General features: G+C 44.2%; 1 protein-coding gene across 1 annotated transcript; it reads left to right on the top strand.

The window, feature by feature from the left end:
- The first annotated feature begins 203 nt into the window (after positions 1-203).
- On the top strand, positions 204-11,762 carry LOC129103714 (phospholipid phosphatase-related protein type 3-like). The gene is made up of 9 exons (XM_054614302.1): positions 204-284; positions 767-952; positions 2,678-2,807; positions 3,921-4,116; positions 6,085-6,142; positions 8,336-8,509; positions 9,378-10,208; positions 10,756-11,434; positions 11,500-11,762. The coding sequence occupies exons 1-9, from the start codon at positions 204-206 to the stop codon at positions 11,760-11,762; spliced, it is 2,598 nt and encodes an 865-aa protein (XP_054470277.1).
- Positions 11,763-17,220: the final 5,458 nt, after the last annotated feature.

Here is a 17,220-nt window from a genome sequence, read left to right as displayed (position 1 = left end):
GTGAACTGTCCCTTTAACCAGCCTTTAAAAACCTTTTCAACTCATGTTTCATTAATCAGATCCAGGTCCAGGGAGAAGTTGGAATGTCTTTTTGATGCTTTCATTAATAATGATTGAAAACCATGAAAGCGCTCTGAAGCCTCCTCGCTGACATTTTTTCGCTCTCTGTCATCCCAACAGGCCTTGACTGGTCCCACCCCAAGATGACGTCCCCCAAAAACAAAGCCAAGAAGAAACAACCCAAAGACAGCATGACGCTGCTGCCATGCTTTTATTTTGTAGAGGTATGTGTAGATAGATTGATGAATCACCTTTATTTGATCTACCAACATTTGGTCAACGTGACTCACTACATCTACTGTATCAATCACGAGCTGAATCACTCTCTCGGCTGAATGCTGTCATAGTAGTCGTTCGTTTTTTTATGTTTATTGCATCTGGATGCATCTGACCTCTACTGAAAGCAGAGTTTCATGTTTGTTTAACAAGCAAATATTATGGTGTCATCACTTTCTTCTGGTCCCTTGTGTGTGGTTAAAGGCGTGTGTTAGTTGTTGCTGTGGGAGTTGAGATAAAACTTTGGATGAATCACCCTCTTTCCAGGCAAATATTAAATGCTAGTCACTCTTTGCTTTGTCCTTGTGCGTGGGGCGTGTGTGTGTGTGTGTGTGTGTGTGTGTGTGTGTGTGTGTGTGTGTGTGTGTGTGTGTGTGTCTGTGTGTGTGTGTGTGTGTCTGTGTGTGTGTGTGTGCACATGATTGTCTAGCTCCCGATCGTCCTGTCCTCCTTGGTGTCCCTGTACTTCCTGGAACTAACAGATGTGTTGTCCCCGGCGATGGTGGGCTTCCGTTGCCACGACCGTGACCTCTCCATGCCCTACATGGAGACGGGTGATGAGCTCATCCCTCTGCTGATGCTTCTGAGTTTGGCCTTCGCTGGTCCTGCAGCGTCCGTAAGTCAATCACACACACACACACACACACACACACACAAGATTGTTGGCACGGATAAAAGGGAGTTTCCGGCAAAATAAAGGGACTTTTTTTGTTTTAATGCCTTTATTATTGTTGCTGGGAACTGGTAGGTAAGAGGGGAGAGAGGGAGAGAGGAGATGACATTCAGCAAAGGGCCTTGGGCCAGAATCAAGCCAAGGCCGCCGCCAAGGACTCACCCAATGTGATCCAGTGAGCTAAGTGTCACCCCAAATTCAAAATTTATTTTGAGCGATGAGCGGTCGACAATGCTGCCAGCATGCAGCACTTCTGGGGGCCAAGCAATGAGCTCGCTCCAAACTGGAATTGCACTAGTTAACGAATAAATAGGATTACACGAACCAATGCTTTCATCTCGTTTCATTTTCATATTTTAGACACAGTAGTGTCGGCTTGTTTGTTTGAATGTAAATATTAGTCAGCAGTAGTGAATGTTTCTTTCTCTTAAAAGGAACTACTTGATCTTATAGGGATCACCAAAATTAAGCTTAGGTAGGCAGCATACAGAATTTAAGAAACCCTTTGAGCGTTAAAATCTACTCTCCTTTCAGCTCAGTTTTGTTCTCGACCAATTTCTAAAAAAAAATTAGCTTGCTGGGTGTTTCAAACATTGCCATTTGCTGCTGAGCAGGTAGCATACATTTGGTTTATTAGATCCTCGTTTCACAGCTGGAAACTGGACTGATGAGAGCTGAATTCACTAAAAATTCCCTGTGGTTTTGTCACTAAGCATCCACTGAACTTTTTCTTTTTTACACTGTTTATGTAAAAATGTTGACGGGTAAAGCTTTAGAAGAACAAAATATTCCCTAGTCTCAGAGGATCATTTATCTAATGTGTCTCGGGGTTTAGGGGTTTGTTTGTGAGTTCTACTCAAACACAGAGACTCCTGTGTAAAGACAAATACATAGATCACACAAATACACAAACGTACAACTTCTCCAACACTTGCAAAGCAAATTCAATCTCCCCCTCAGAGATGCAGAATCAATGGACACATTGATGAATACACACCTGACATTCCAATACACACCATCAAGCATGCCACAGGCCCCCCAAATCAATTCACACACACAGACACACACACTGCTAATCCATCAGTGGCATGGAAACGAGCAGGGCTCTCCAACACTCATCTATCACTCAGATTGGAAGTGATCACTATTCGATAACACCTTGCCTCCATTCTCCCTCAGTGGCTCTCTCTATCTCAGTAAATCACAATCACACAAATGGATATTTGACATTAATAGCACTTTAACTCGTTTTCCTCTCTGATCTTTTTTTTTATGTTTTTGTTTCTTTTTATAAATTTCGCTCAGTGCCTTTCATTGTCTATTGGGGCGGCTGTGGCGTAGTGGAGAGCAAGGTAGTTCTCCAATCAGAAGGTCGGTGGTTCGATACCCGGCTTCGGCAGTCGATGTGTCCTCGGGCAAGACACTTAACCCCAAGTTGCTCCCGAAGGCTTGCCATCGGTGTGGACTGGATGTTGCATGAATGTTAGTTAGAGTCTGATGGTGGCACCTTGCGTGGTAGCCTGTCATCAGTGTGTGAATGGGTGAATGATATGTAATATACTACTGATTGTAAGTCGCTTTGGATAAAAGCGTCTGCTAAATGACTGTAATGTAATGTAATATTATCGTTTCTTTCCCCCCATATTTCACCTACTTATTTGTCTGTAGATTATGATGGGGGAGGGCCTGACGTACTGCTTGCAGTCTAAACTGAAGACGTGTCCCAAGTCGGAGAGCAGCATCAACGCTGGAGGCTGCAGCTTCAACTCCTTCCTACGCAGAACCGTGCGCTTCGTCGGTACGTCCAACTACCAATCCTGTTGTTGTTGTTTGTTTGTTTTTTGGAGGGAGTTTTGGAGGATAAATGGCCGTTGCTATGGACCTAGCAATAGCTGTGGTGCAGCTTGCCTCAGGGTCCAGCATTTAGAGGGTCTCATTAACCGCATGGTTTGTCAAACCGCATTGTTTTCCCACAGATGCTTATTCTGTTGCCTCTCTGAAGTGAGTGTTTATGCGGTGTATTTAAGTTAATTGGTAACTGCGTTAGTATGAAAGCATTGCACAAGCAGTGTGTTTTGGATTTAGGTCTTTTTCCTTATTTTTCAGCTTAACCATATATATCACCATATATTTGTCTCCTTTGTTTTCCACTCCTTTTCTCTGACTGTCCAAATAACTACAATATGGTAGTTAACGTTAGTACTTAAATATAACGGTTACCTTTTTTTGCTAAGGGAAACTTTGACATATAACTGTTGGTGTTGGTGGTTTGCCACAAAGCATATTTTCTATATATGTTATCTGAATCACATAAACCAAGCACCTCACAGAAGTGATTCCCGAGCATTAAAGTTAATTGGCTTCAGTACAGAGGCTTAATGCTTCATATTAAGTTCAGTGAGATAATCATGTCTCTATGTGTTGCTCACATTTGGTCCTCTGGGCTAACAACAGAGTTAACTTTGTAAAGAACTTAATGCTGTTGTTTTTTAAGATTAAATCAGTTTTGGCTCAGACAAATTGCTCCATTTACCGGCTAAGCCCCAACTTGATTCCAGGGAAATAAGCTAATTAAATGCATTAAATGAAGGGTGACCTGAAAAGAAATAGGCATGATATAAAGCTCCACAGGAAATATCTCAAGGCAAACTTTGAGCTTTGAAGTGAAAAGAGTAATTAATTCACCTTGCCAAATTTCACTGTCTGCATCAAAGCTTCACAACGTAACAAACTGAAGGCTTGTGGTGTCACTTCTGGTTCTTGCTTCAATTCGGTGTCCTTTTTCCCCCTCGTAACTGCAGCTGTTCATAAGTGAACAGCTCATAGTGAAGAAATCCCCCCAGGGGCCTTTGGTTCATCTTCCAAGGCCGCCTTACCATCTCTATCTCTGTCTCTTGCCTCCGTCCCTCAGGTGTTCATGTGTTCGGTCTCCTGGCAACAGCCCTGGTGACAGATGTCATCCAGTTAGCGACTGGTTACCACGCCCCTTTCTTCCTCACCGTCTGCCAGCCCAATTACACGGCTCCGGGAGTGTCATGTGACAACAATGCCTACATCACACGGGACATTTGTATGGGGAAAGACCAATATGCCATCATGTCAGCAAGGTAAGACAAAGAGATGGATGTAGAGAGCACTAAAACAGCATCCATGGACATTAAAGATATGCATCCACTTGTTCAAAAGAATAGAAAACATATGAAGACACACAAATATACAGTGCATTCATAACAGGATATAAATTAAGCTTATTGATAATATCCTTATTGTGAATTATTTTGGTCATGATAATCATGAAGTGAAAATCTGATATCAGGACAGCCCCTAATTGCTACACATCGACTTATTGCAGGAGTGTTTATACAAACTAAGGCGAGGAGTCATTAAAATGAATTTGCATTTAAAGAGGATTACAGAAGATTAAAATAGCGAAAGAGTGAAATTATTGTTGCAGTTGGATTTTTTAAATAATACAACACTTGCTTTTTGATGATATGCTGCTTAGTAAATTTAAGTGTGTATTTGTACAACAAGCCTTACAATGCACTTACAAATTCCCAGCAGTAGCAGCTCACTTGCAGGTGTTGTAGCTAAGTTAGACTCCTGGAGAAACTCTTTAGCAGCGCAGAGTGAAACAAACACACTAACAAGCTACAGCAGGTTTTAGACGGGTATTAGACAGGAATAATAAATTCATACAGACAGAAAAGATTACAGCTTAATATAGCTGATATAGGGATAATCTAAGTAGCACAAACACACATATGTTAGTACTTCTATACTTGTGAGGAACCATATTTTGCTAATGCGTTCCATAGCTTCTAACCCTAACCTCAAAGGAGAAGTTCAACATTTAGGATAATCAACGTATTCGATTTCTGGTGGCGAGTTAGATGAGCAGACTGATACAACTCTCTCTTCTCATCTAATGCCTCATGCCTAATGGTACGTGTCCATTGGGGCGCTTTTGGACACGAGGGATTGTGCCTCTTCCCAACATTGGGCGCTTGATGGGCATGCTACTCGATAGATGATTGACCGGTTCTCTCCTTCTCTGAAACTGGAAACCAATACACAATGGAATGCTTGGCCAGTTATATTTCAAGCATTGGAGGGACACTAGTGGTGTTTAAATACATAACCACTGACCAACAATGAAAACGTCCAGGCTACACCCTCCTACAACCACCAAAACGCTTCCTGGCTGCACCTGATTGGACGTATGCTTTAACTTCTGATTTCAAATCGAACCAACATGGCAGCTTGTTTGGGAACGTTCTGTTATATTACAAAAACAGAATCTGTTTCTGAAAATATTAAATCGACAATGGTTTTTCGGGAGTTTCCAAAGGCTGGGAGTTGGGATGGACGCCCCTGATTTGCATAGTGTAGCCTCGACCTCAACTTTAGGCAAGGAGGAGCGGCAAACGTGATGCCCTGTGTCCCAGAATGCATTGCATGGCTGCTTACATGGACAATGAATGGGTTAGTGTGGAAATTAAGGATTCTGAGGACACGTACCATAACCTCAACAATTAGCATAAGTCTTGACCCTCAAACAGACCTTTGAAAAAATGAGGACCAGCTGGAATTTTCTCAATTTACTCAGATTGTTTTTCAGAAAGAAAGCAAAACGCCAACCAGCCCACACATACACACAGGTTTAGCCCTGAACAAGTGGGAGAAGGTTAACACAGTGACACAAACAGTACGTTTATAAGGCAAATTAAATCAGATTCATGATTCAGTTCTCTAAACTGTGAATTAGCGGCTTTGACCTCAGCTCACTCACTCTCCCACAATGTTCCCACTATTGCCCCATGGTATTCTGTTTGTGTTTATTAATGCTCACATCCAAGGACGCACGCTCAGTTTGACAAACACAGTCGAGCAATCACACAGGTCTCAATGTCAAATACGACCTCGACATCAAAAGCTGCTTTATTCAGGTATATTCAAGAGGCAATTAACAATCAGAATCCACTCCGCTTTTTGTTTTGGTGGAAACATGAATAGCTCTTTGTCTCTTTGCTTTTACTCTTTCGCACCTAACTATCCCCTTTTTCTCCCCCCAGGAAAACATTTCCATCCCAGCATGCAACACTCTCTGGCTTCGCTGCTGTCTATATCTCCGTAAGCTCTTTTGTGTTTGTGTACACTGAGTATGATGTATTTGCATCATGCACTGTATGCTTGCGTGGTTTGCAAATGTGTGTGTGTGTGTGTGTGTGTGTGTGTGTGTGTGTGTGTGTGTGTGTGTGTGTGTGTGTGTGTGTGTGTGTGTGTGTGTGTGTGTGTGTGTGTGTGTGTGTGTGTGTGTGTGTGTGTGTGGTTCATTGGGTGTGTCTCTCTTGTTAGTAGTTAATTCACTGTAACTTTGAAATAGTTTATCCTTTTCTGTTTTACATTTCGTAAAAAGTGCTAAATTCCACATTCAGAGCATTGATATAGCAGCAAACAACTATTTGCTATTTAAAGATATAGTGGAGGAATATTGTCCTAAACAGAGAAAGTCGCCCGCTGTGTGTTTGTGTGTTGTAATCGAGCTTCTCTGTGCTTTGTTTACGTAGCCGAATTTGGAATTTAGTAAACGTACCAATACATATTTGCACTACATTTCTTTGTTCCTAGACTTTTGCTTTTATAAATTTTCATGAGTTTGTGCCAGTGACAATGTATCTGTTCAACTATGTGTGTTATGAAAACTACCCAGATGTTCCTCTACTCATTATAAAGAACATTGCTGCTGGCAACGTAAGATTAGTTCCTGCATAACAGAGGGTTTCTAGCTGGAATGAAATCACTGTCACTTCATACATAAATCACAATTACGTTATGGTGTTTACTCACTGAGAGATTTCCGGATTTCAGACTACAGTACCCTCGGGCCAAAGAGTCATCCAAATCTCACATTAAAAAAAAAAACAGGGCCTGTCAGATTTCTGTTCGCTGTTACATCCTGACGCATATTGGTGGTAGCTTTTTTTATTCTGTTGTCCGGTGACAAGCAGTTTTTGAACTGTACAGCAAAGTAGCACTGTAATTTCTCGATGAGATAACACCCTCCTACACACACACACACACACACACACACACACACACACACACACACACACACACACTCACTCACTCCTCCACCAATGGCTATTTGAGCTACTGGTCATATCGCTGCTGCCTCACTGAGCCCAGAGTGTGCTCATTAAAACTCACCAGACCGATTTCTGATGTGAGAGAAAGGGCAGGAGAGGAGGAGGAAAGCAGCTGTCTTAGTTGCCAGAGTTATCTAAATGCTGCAAAGTTGGGAAGCAGCCCATTAACACCGCTGTCAGATAATTTTTCTTCCTCATTGTTCTACACTGCCCACCACATTAAAACATGTATTTCTTGTATTCAGTCTCAAAAAACCTTTTACAATGACGTTAAATAATTCCACCCGTTTCCATACTTTTTGCTTCACACATTTGTCTTTTAGAAATTTGCTGTAACCTGACAGAAAAAGCCGATCACTTGACAAAATAGACATTTCAATTGCATTGTAAATGTCAGCTTTCTGACAGATTCTTGCTTCGAGAAAATTTCAATTTTTATGCTCACGGCTAGATGGACAGGCTTGTTAAAGTGGATATATTTTTGCAAAGCCTGCATCTCTGTCACTCAGCTATCCTCCACTTTATGGAAATGAAAAGTGTGCATGCAGAGAATTTCAATGTAAATGTATAAATATATTCTGTCTCTCCTCCCGAGTCCCTCCACTGTTTTACTTTCAAGGAATATTCATCTTAAAAACCCAGTTTACCTCATATGTAGCACACTTTTTTTCTTAAAACAGCTGTGATTATCAATTAAGACGGTATCCTTAATAGAAATGTCATGCAACAAAAAAAGGAGACAGCTTGTTTTACTTTTTCAAGGCAATGTCATCTAAAGAGAATTCTTCAAATAAATTTGATTATTCGCTTTTTTGCTATGACAGAAATGACACAGTTAGCTTAGCTTAGCTTAGCTTAGGTTAGCAAAGAGAGTGAAAGCAGGAGGAAGAAAGAGCGAACAAAGCGAGCTGTTTCCCCCTGCTTCTGGTCTTTATGCTAAGCTAAGATAACCGGCTGTTGTCTGTGGACTCAACTTTGACAAATATAAGTGTGCATCAATCTTCCCATTTAACTCTTGGCAAGTGTATTTCCCAAATGTTTGCTTTAATACCAAAGTTTAAGATGAGTTTCCTTCATTCCTCTAAATTGAAAATGTTTCTTTTGTTGTCAAACTATTGTTGCAGTGTGTTGTTGTCGTCTGGCTGGCGTATTTATGCGTGCCTCTCTCTATCAACAGATGTATTTCAACGCCAGCATCAGCAGCACCACCAAGCTGCTGAAGCCGTTGCTGGTGTTTGGTTTCTGCATGGCGGCGGGCCTCGCCGGGCTGACGCAGATAACTCAGCACCGCAGTCACGCGATAGACGTCTACGTGGGATATGTCATAGGAGCCGGCATCGGAGTCTACCTGGTTAGTTAAACATGAACAAGAGAAACAGATTCATCAAACTGTCTGCAAAAATATATTAAAGGGCCTAATTTATGTTTTCTTGTTTCAAGATAATTTACCTTTAATGCCAATGTAACTCGCTCAACAAATGAAATTGTCTTGAAATTGATTTCCTGTTGCAGGATTTTGTGAAATGAGTGCCTGCATGTGTTTGTAGGCTTTTGGGGATTTGTTTTTGTCCCCAGGGAGAAGTTAACAGACAGCAAACAGCGGGGTGGGAATGACCAGAAACGCATAAATAGATTTCTTTTATTTTTAATTAAGTGGTTTAGTTGTTTCGCGGTGACTGAATTGTCCCATTGTTTTATTCTAACGCTATCACAGCATGTGCTAACAAAAGCTTCTTTTTTTGATCACTTCTCCTCTTCCGTGTGGCTTTCAGACATTTGCATCCTCTATATATAGCCTTTTTCTATTACGGGGTGAGGGGAGAGAAAATTAAATAATCCGATAAGAATTCTCTGGGACAATTTCACACTTCATTTTAAGAAAACTTGTCGTTCCCATTTTCCACGCTCTCTTTCTCCTCCTCCTCTCACTCTCATTTTCTCTCGTCTTTCGCATTTTAAGAGGGGGAGAGTTTCCTTCCTGTCATTAAAGGATGAATTCTGAGAGAGGGGGACGAGAGTGAATCATGCTAGCCTCAAACTAAACAGCAGGAGGAAGGAGAAATGCTCATTCATGCACTTCCTCCCCACTAATAGGAATAGACATTTTTTTCCCCTCCCAAAGATTAAAGGAAACACATTTTCACGCTTCAGTCTTTATTTAACATTCTGGGTACTTCAATCTCCTCATTTGTTTCTCCCCCCCCCAATCTCTGTGTCAGGTTGTGTTTGCGGTGGGAAACTTCAAAGCATCAGACGAAGATGCTCCCTCTTTACAGAGACTGGCCCCGGCTCAGCAGAAGGACGGCCTTAGGGTGCTGAGCCAGCGGAGCCACGACTCCCTGTACAGGAAGACTCCCAGGGTGTCCGAGAGCAGGGAGGAGCTGGGGGCCGGTCTGGGGTCTGGGGCCCGCAGTAAGGTGAGGAGGGAGAAGGCATCCCTGGCCTCCCTCAAACGAGCAAGTGCTGATGTGGAGCTCCTGGCAACCCGGGGTCCCATGGGCAAGGAAACCATGGTGACCTTCAGCAACACCTTGCCCCGAGTCGCAAACGGCAACAGTCCCATTTCCCCCTCGGATGAGCTGCCTACCACCCAGCGTCACATGACCTTCCATGTGCCCTTTGACCCCCAGAGGTCTCGACAGATGGTGACAGAGTGGAGGCAGCGCTCGCTTGAGCTCCGCAGCCAGAGCTCACGAGATGAGGATGAGGGGGTGGACGGGAGGGATGGAGGAGATGAAGGAGGAGCAGCAGCGGGTGATGGAGACCAGGAGATGCCTTCCTCTCTTTATCCCACAGTGCAAGCCAACAAGGGCACCGCCACACCGACCGGAGCCAGGATGGTGGTGGCACCCCCGCTCGTTCACATCCCCGAGGAGGCCTCTCGGCCGCCGCCTGTATCCCCAAAGAGCGCCAAGACCCGCGCCAAGTGGCTGTCACTCACCGAGGGAGGAGGAGGGAAAGAGCCAGGACCGGGGCCGATCGCGGTCTCCACCCCCCGCGTCCCCAACACGCAGCCCAACCAGCCGCCCGGCCAGCAACGAGTCACTCAGGTGAGGGAGACATTTAGAAAATGAGTGCCTGCAAATCATAATAACTACATAATTTTTTGAACAGTCATTTTTCATTCTTTGATTTCGAGTGGCATGCAGCCAGTTCTGAAAAATGAAGTTCACACAGGAGTAGAAAATTAGTAGCTGCCAAACCCCGGATGATTAATTTTTTTTGGTAGTAAAATCAAAACAGAACAACAAGGGCGGAGGCAGTTTCACTGATTACTTTCCAATATAAAATACTCCCACAAGGGTCCAACACTTATAATAGTTGGAATTACATCTAAAAAAAAATGTCTGTGAGGAATATTAAATATATTACACTACCTTTTACAGTGTTTACCTTTATAAAGTCCCTGAACTCACTTTATTAGCTGTTTTGTAAATACTAATTTCTATAGTCTCTGCTTTTTCTTGTGATTGAAAGTGAATTGTTTACTTTGGAAACAGCTGTTGACAAAGCATGTGGTTACCATTTGCTAGCTGATCTGGATCAACCACTTGACCACTTTTGTACATTCTGACTAGATGCTCTTCTGTTCTCCAGGTGATAGCCATGTCTAAGCAGCAGGGTCATGGAGTCACTTCGTCCACTAAGACGTCAGAAGGCGGCTCCTCCTCCGGGGGCGGGTCCAACTGCTCCGAGTCGCCCTATTACCGGATCCCGTCCGATCGGGACAGCTGCACCGGGAGCAACCCGGGGAGCATCGCCGGCAGCGGGAGCATCGTCACCATCGACGCTCACGCCCCCCACCACCCGGTGGTGCGTGTGTCGGCCACCAACGGCAAGCCGTGGGAGTGGAGGAACACCATCAGCGGTAACATGATGGCCGCCGACACTGCGGGGGACAAACACCGGGTATCGCTGCAGAGACAGGACAATGTCAGTCACTACCGGGATTACCGGACGCTGCCCGTGAAAACGGACTCGCTCTGCTCCTCCTCGGCCAGCGGCAGCGCCGAAGGAGGGCCGGAGTTGCCTCCCCCGCCTCTCCCCACCTCCTCCTCCCCTCTGCCTCACCCTCCTCACCTGTTGTCATCCCCTCTGCCTCCGCCGCCTCCTCACTCGTCCTCTTCCCCCTTGCCTCCCCCACCTCACCCAAGCTCCTCTCCGATGCTTCCCCCTCTCCCTCACCCTGCCTCCTCTCACATGCCTCCCCCTCCTCACCTGTCCTCTCATATGTCCCCACCACCCCTTCCGCCGTCCTCTCATATGCCCCCACCCCTTCACCCATCTTCTTCCCAAATGCCCCCGCCTCATCACCCATCGTCCTTACAAATGCCTCCCCCTCCTCACCCATCCTCCCTTCAAATGCCCCCACCTCCACACCCTTCCTCCTGTCAAATGCCGCCTCCGCCACATCCATCCTCTTCCCCTTTGCCACCGCCACCTCACCCCGCATCCTCCATGCCTCCGCCTCCTCACCCGTCCTGCTCCGGCATGCTTCCCCCTCCTCCCCATCCCGACTTACTGATGGACGGCCACAGCCAGGCGCTGTCCCGCTCCTCCACCCTGCCCCGTCGGCCCTCTGTCTCCGCCCGCAGCCATGCTGAGCAGGAGCACTACTACAAGGCAATGCAGAACGAGCGGATGTTGTAGTAAAGACATCATTGTCGTATCAATAATTGAACTTCAGGAGACTCAGCTGAAAGAGACAGTGAAACAAAGCAGGTTGTGGCAGGTGAAGAGACATTTATGACTTTTGAAAAATGACATGAAAAGGTTTAGAGACCAGAGCAGCAGCTTTGGTTAAAATGCTGTAAATGGAGAGGCAGCAGGGGCAGAGGACCATGGGGAGCTCTAGCAGCTCACACACACTCAGCAGGGGATCTCATTTACTCCTGCTAACACGCTCTGCCCACAGCGCCGGCTCGACGGTTCTGACTGGGAAAAGAACAGACAAGAGAAGAAAGGGGAGTCAAAGAGAGCAGGGTGAAGAATTTAAAAAAGCCTTGTTCACCTAGTTTGGACACGCACATCCTATGAGTTCCTTTAAGACACATTTAGAGGAGGAGCAGAAGAGGCTGCAGCTGAAAGGGAGATATCACAATGAACGGTCTGGGATTTGCTAAATCCAGTTTCCCTTGAGAGGGGGGATAAGACGGAGAAAACAAAACAACGACAGGCAATACTAGCTCTCCTTAAACTAGCACAGCTGTTTGGGATTGCCAGCCACAATACACAGTTTGCTGTTGTAACCAGCTGAAACACTTGTGCTTCAAAGCACCCAAAAGATTAATAAAGAAAAGAATGCAGTTATGTTAAAGTCCAACCACAGGTTGAGGAGTATAAGCCACAACCCACAAAAGCATGAGCGTCTTTTTACCCCTCTGAATACATCAACCAAATGGGGGAAATTTATGTTTGACACCAAGCAAATCTGTGAGCATCCACCAGACTGAGCCGGCTTAGAGAAGCGTTGCTTTCTGGTTTGGGGTGTGAGAAGAAGGAGGAGGAGGGGTGGGCATAAGGAGGATCACGCACAGTTGGGCACCCCTATACAGACGTCACTGAATGGATTACTGTTGTAAACATGAGAGGCGGCGGAATGGAAGGAGAATTGTTCCTAAAAATGAAGAGGGAGGCTGGGCCGAGCAGCACAGCGAGCCAGCCAGCCAGCCGGTCGGTCTTGTCTTCGCTGTGTGCGAAACCTGCCACGGAGCCCGAAAGCAGCACTAAGGAGATTAACGTTTGTTTATCAAACCGGGCGTGCACACTCTTCACTCCGTAGCCCCTACGCATTTGGCCCTCTCGCAAATCACAATGGTGACGGGATGGTTAATGGAAAGCTGCCCGCCATCACCAGCAGCATGCACGTTGGCTCGAGCAGGTGCTGGCAGGGTGCAACTAACAGTCTCCGTTTACACCTGTTGGCATTTCAAAGATTTTTGGTACCACTTTCTAACCATGCATACTTCATAAGGGATTTGTAAGTTGTTAATGATCATTTATTTGTGCTGAATTGATCAGAAATAAGGTATATAGTAATAAGGTATTCTCATAAGCAAAAATATCTTTTATCTAGCTAATTCATTTTTCAGCTAGAGCTTTGCAGGGACACTAATACAATATTTACAGACTTACAATCCTTTATTCATCCAGACATCCATCCATTATCTATACCCGTTTATCTCGAGTGTCTGTCACAGGGCTGCCCTTATTTAAGTATGCCTTTTTTAGAAAGTGATACCTCAATAAGATGTTGACGAAACAATCTCGACTAAAGGTCCACTTGCTTGCTTTGCTCTGAAGCTTTTGACCCGCATCACACAGTCCTCATCAGCAGATGTTGTTTGCTCAGTTGCCATTTGCAAACTGCATCTGCTGATGAGGACCATGTAGTGCAGTCAAAAGGACCAAGTGAGTAAAAACACCTCCAGTTGAGTTTGTAAAGCCAGCTGCTGTTTTATACAGTAGATCATAAAAGTGCTTACAGCGTAAAGGTTTGCAACTAGTAATTTACATTTTAAGACCAAACAATTAATGATTAACCATAGAATGAATCTAATTATTAACTGATAATGAATATAATCAGCAGTTGCAGCCCTAAGAAACACAGATCTCCAAGTTGAGAGGAAGTGCGTGTTCTTCCTGCTCCCTCCTGCTACTTGTTGTATTTAAACTACGTTGTATAAAGTTGTTATCTGGTTCTTATCATTTTATACATCCAAGTTTTTTCTTATTAACCGAAAATATTCCGTCCATTGACAAGTGCTTTATTTTAGATCGTACCTTGATCACATTTTAACGAAAGAGTTGGTCTTAAGCCTGCACCAACACCAACAGCTTTTTGTAAAGTCGTGCTAGGAACGGGCGGCTTCAGTGGAACAAGTTGTATTTTGTAGCGGAGCTCCTCAGAAGAGGAGCCTGTAGATGATGTTGCTCGTTGGTCTGTGCTGCATGTGTGTACGAACGTGTTTTTTAAAAACTTTACTTCTGTGGTTCAAGTCTGCGCCAATACTTTTAACAGACAGACGTGCTGCATTTTTCAGTGCTGGTGATTATCGTACTACTTTCCCCCAATTTTGACTGTAAAAATACTTGATATTAGCTAATATTATTAATACTATTATTTTTTTCGCAGGCCTCTTTTATGGGCTAATGTTTTTTTTTTATCTGTGGTGATGTGTATAATTAATAACCCCGATTGAATAAAAAACAAAGACTTCTTAACTGAGGTTTCATGTTGTGTTACTTGACAGCGTTCAAAATAGAGAGAGGGTCATTTCCGAGGCAGCTTTTACCGCCACTCTAATGAAAAGGATCTCCTCCATTGATTCTTGGGTTACGAGTACTGTCATGCTCATTCATACTGTACACTCACACAGTGACATAAACACTCACACCATTACACACAGCCAGACTGATACGGCACACGCACATTTGCAACATTTTGCTCCTTTTCCTGTGGGCTAGTGTCAGGTTTCCATAATGAATTCTGCGAGAGTGTTGGTCCTTCCCAGATGACCTGCAGGGATGCAGCGAATATTGGCCAAGGCCTCTCTCTGTGTGTGTGTGTGTGTGTGTGTGTGTGTGTGTGTGTGTGTGTGTGTGTGTGTGTGTGTGTGTGTGTGTGTGTGTGTGTGTGTGTGTGTGTGTGTGTGTGTGTGTGTGTGTGTGTGTGTGTGTATGTGTGTGTGTGTATGTGCTTAAATCAGATTTTGTGTTTTTGAGCATGTGCACAGGCTGTGTCATGGTAAATTAAAGTGTGCCCTTTGATTTATTCTGATATATAAATTATAGCATGATTCAGGTGCATTAAGGTGGATGAATATGCAGATATGAGGGGGTGTGTGTACTACTTTATAATAGTACGTGGTCCAGATTTAATGAGGTTATGTGTCCATTCAGATATGTGTCACAATTGTGCATATTTCTATCTGTATGCATTTTTGAGTGTTTGTTTCGACCTGTATGCATATGTGTGTGTTTGTGTGAATGTGTGTGTGTGTGTGTGTGTGTGTGTGTGTGTGTGTGTGTGTGTGTGTGTGTGTGTGTGTGTGTGTGTGTGTGTGTGTGTGTGTGTGTGTGTGTCCGGTGCTTCGGAGCATTGAGCTGTGTGATGAGGCCGTACAGGCAGCGGGGGTGCAGATGGTGTACTGAGGCCTGAGGACAGTCAGCCTGTCCATGACTCACACTCAGCAAACCAGCATATCTCTCTCTCTCTCTCTCTCTCTCTCTCTCCCCCTTGGTGGCCCAGAAAGCGCAACACGACAAGTCTGTATTTGTGTGTGACGGAAGGAGGCAACAGAAAATGCGGACTGAGCTGTCTTTATGCATGCTTCTATTTTTGCCAGCCTGTTTATATGCTTATATCTGAGTGTGTGTGTGTGTGTGTGTGTGTGTGTGTGTGTGTGTGTGTGTGTGTGTGTGTGTGTGTGTGTGTGTGTGTGTGTGTGTGTGTGTGTGTGTGTGTGTGTGTGTGTGTGTGTGTGTGTGTGTGTGTGTGTGTGTGTGTGTGTGTGTGTGTATGTGACAGTGAGAGTGGCTGTCCAGGAGAAGCTGCTGACAGTCTTTTCGGGACTGATTTACCACTGCAGAACAGCACAAAGGCCTTTTGTCCGCAGCTCCTCTTTTATCTTACTCACTTTGTCACTATCACTCTACCTACTGCCATCTCACCCGGCTCCTCACGAACCTTCACACATGGAAGAAGGGGATTTGGAGCAATGGAGCTTATATCCTGATTTTCCTCCAGTTCTCAGTTTCTTGAATGACGGATTAGGATTCTAAAGGTTCGCAGGAATCATGTTACTTTCAGTCCAATCAATACAGGGCGTAATTGTTCGAAAAAATATTGATCTTGCTTTTGTTTTTGCGTCGTATCTAACATATCTACAGGGATTGACAATATTAACAATGGACTCCAGCCATTAAAAAGTTATTCCTTCTCAGGGTCTACTAGAGGAATGGTTGAGGAACCCATATTTAACAGCTCTCTTGAAGGGGCTTCGTTAATTATGAAAAGGAAACGAAAGTGACAGTTTCATATTCCTACAGCGTAACGGTTGTTAAAATTCTCAGCCTGGGACCCACAGTAAATTACTTTTAGTCTCACAGGGGCTTATTAAACCACGTTAGAAATCCTGTCATTTGTTGACTCACCAGGCACAGACCTTGTAGAGAGATCTTTCTGATCCCAAATGATAACCAGCCTTAATGTGCCAGTCAGCCGTCTGCATCCACAGCTGGGGGCTAAGACTGACATTTGCTATGAGGCTGGCTTCACTGAGTCAGATGCTGTATTTCCATGTTTCTTGGTCGGGGTCCAAGACAAAGTACTTCTTTTTTTTTTTAAACTCCAATTCATCAGGTTTTTTTTAATGCGACCAAACAGACAATAAAATCATGATTTATACTACCTACCAAATTACCTGGTAATGTTAAACAACATCCACAATGGTACTTTGCTGGTGGGAAGAATGATTTCCCTCCATTGATATAGTCTTGGTGTTGAGACTATAAGCCTGCGAGCTCGCTCACTCTTTATCCCCCAGGATACAGACGGTGATAAATGTCTTATACCAAGCTACGTGTTTTAGCTTAGCTGGGAGCCTGACAAAAATCAGATTGTGTTTTCTTCACCTCTAGAGGCCACTGCTGCTTTATAGGAGCTTGATATTCATCCCCACTGATTCCTTAGATATTCCCAATGTGGAGCGTTGTTATTTTCTCAACTGAACTCAGGTTAGCAAGTCATAGAAAACAAGAGTCTACAGTCTCGCTAGCAGCTCTGTGAGGCTCTAGTTAGGCCCAGTGTTGCTCTGAGCTAAATGCTAATGTCCGCAGGCTAACAAGCTAATGTTTAGCAGGTTTCACCATCTTTGTTTAGTGGGCAAACACAAAGTACAGCTGAGACTGTTTTTGCAAGCATTTGTTTATGATTTTTTTTTTGACCTGATGATGGCGCTAGATAAAGAATTAGGGCTTAACCAAAGTGATTACAATTCATCCTAAGGGGAACATGAATATTTAACAGAATTTCATGGAAATGAATCCAATAATCATTGA

This window comes from Anoplopoma fimbria, chromosome 15, assembly GCF_027596085.1.
Source record: "Anoplopoma fimbria isolate UVic2021 breed Golden Eagle Sablefish chromosome 15, Afim_UVic_2022, whole genome shotgun sequence".
NCBI lineage: Eukaryota > Metazoa > Chordata > Actinopteri > Perciformes > Anoplopomatidae > Anoplopoma > Anoplopoma fimbria.
The sequence above is the reverse complement of the archived record's forward strand: the minus strand, read 5'-3'. Positions and strand labels throughout refer to the sequence as shown.